Source organism: Cryptosporidium hominis (assembly GCF_000006425.1).
Source record: "Cryptosporidium hominis TU502 chromosome 1 CHRO011103, whole genome shotgun sequence".
Lineage (NCBI taxonomy): Eukaryota > Apicomplexa > Conoidasida > Eucoccidiorida > Cryptosporidiidae > Cryptosporidium > Cryptosporidium hominis.
Genome location: NW_666723.1, coordinates 1 through 2224, shown reverse-complemented (window position 1 = coordinate 2224; position 2224 = coordinate 1). Strand labels below are relative to the sequence as shown.

Below are 2224 nucleotides of genomic sequence, written 5' to 3'. Positions count from 1 at the left end.
AATCATTCCAAATTAATAAATATATTGAAGATTCTTATTTAAATGATCAAAATAGTTATGATTTAAATTACAGCTTTATACATCCTGAACATTTATTTTTATTTAATAATTATATTAAATTAAAAATTTCAATCAACTCACAATCTCAATCTTATGAATTAAGTGAAAGCTTAAAATATCCATCATTTGACAATATTATTGAAATAATTTCTTATTATATCAAAAAATGTATGAATCCATACCATTATATTTCGTGGCTAACTTATATCGAAAATAATCAAGACTTTTTTAAAACAAAAAATATTCATTATCATTATTATAATTTAATTATTAAGCCAAATATTCTCAATAGAATTCAAAATTATATAAAATATTTACATATTAATTACTTCTTCTTCTTAAACAACAATAATCTTTTTGAATGGATTAATCAATATTCCAAAATTCCAGAATTTATTTCCGTATTTCACTTCAACTATAATCAAGAAAAAAACAATCTTAATATTAATCCTATTAATATTTTTAATTATTTATTATTAACTAATGTGGACAAATATTTTAATAATATCAATACCGGTATGCACACAAAAAATGACGTAATTAAAAATGATATTAACAGAATGCATGTTGCATGTAAAAAAAGACTATCAGAAGATATTTCCGGGTTGAGGGGTAAATATTTGAATTTAATTTTTGAGATATTTTCAGAAAATAAGAATTCTTGGAATTTGGGTCATTTTGGATTTGACTATATATGGGACTCTTTATTTGAGTTTTTTTCCAGAATTAATAATGAAATTATATTAACTTTCGAAAGTAGGAATGGAGATCAATATATTATAAATAAATGTGAATTATTAATTTTAATATTTAGGAATAAAGTTAATCATATTTTATTTGAATTATTGCTAGAGCTTGGTAANTATAGTAGAAGAGGTTGGTTCTTCCAAAATTATTAATGAAAATCCAACAATTATTATAACCAAGTTACTAAAAATTTATATGTTTATGATTATTATACAGGATCTCATATCCAAAATAAAATGTTCTAAAGATATTAATGTCCTCAAGTATCAAAATTTAATAAAAATAATCAAGTTTGTTATAATATTAAAAAGTTATCAAAAGTTAGATTTGCATTTAAAAAGAAGATTAACCAAAAGATTGGGAATCAAGTTATTAAAGCTTTTGAAGTTATTATTAGAATTTACTAAAGAATATGGATATATTAAAGATATTGAAAGTAATCCTAATAATGATAATATCCAAGAAGAAATTCAAAATAATTCATTTCAATATGTAAAAGAAGATCAACTTATGTATTTTAATACTATAATAATAGTATTATCTACTAGTATAATAAAAATTAATCAAGAATTAATTAATGAAGATAATAATAACGAGTTAAGTTTCAATTCTATATTACAAGAAGAATCTATTACAAACAAGATAACAATAGACCAATTAAATCTTGCTTTAAAAGAGTCCTATAATAATAGAGTATTTAAAGAATGGAAAGAAATTATTATTCCATTATTACCACTCATCCTAACATATTACTATGATTCTATTGATGAAAAGAAAAGTATATTATTTATTCGAGTTGTTAATACTAATAATTATCCTGAACTAAATACTAATAATCATCATCTATCCACTATTAATGTTATTATAGTCAAAATTATTATTATATTAAAAGAAATTTGGATTGGAATGGGAATCAAAAATCTATTATTAATAAATATACTAAGAAATAAGGAATTAATAATATCATATGATATTGGATCAATCAGTAATTTATATTATTATTTATTGAAGAAGGTATGGAATTTTAAAGAAAACTCGAATAATATCTCAAGCATTGAATTAGAATCTAGTGAACAGTATTCTGTGAATTTATTAAATAGTATATCTTGTACAAATTCAACAACAACAAATACAAGTAATGATAATAATAAGAATTCAGGTTTTGAACTTGAAAAATTGAAACTAGATTTTTCAAATGAATACTTTGAAGTAAGTGATGATAGATTCAGATTGAATAAGAAAGAAGAATCAATAAGAATGAATAATCCATCATTCTTTATGATTAATATGTTAATATATAATAATCGTATTATTCCAACTCCTAAACTTAATTTGGTTCCAAATGGTCACTATATGGAAGGGAATAATTAAAAATATTGAAGATGGGGAGAAAAGAGTAAAAAGAGGAGAATGTGGG

General features: G+C 21.3%; 1 protein-coding gene across 1 annotated transcript; it reads left to right on the top strand.

The window, feature by feature from the left end:
* Nucleotides 1–1002: 1002 nt before the first annotated feature.
* On the top strand, nt 1003–2178 carry Chro.10364 (hypothetical protein). Its single annotated transcript, XM_660047.1, has 1 exon — nt 1003–2178. One exon carries the CDS (start codon nt 1003–1005, stop codon nt 2176–2178), a length of 1176 nt encoding a protein of 391 aa, XP_665139.1.
* The last annotated feature ends 46 nt before the right edge of the window (nt 2179–2224 follow it).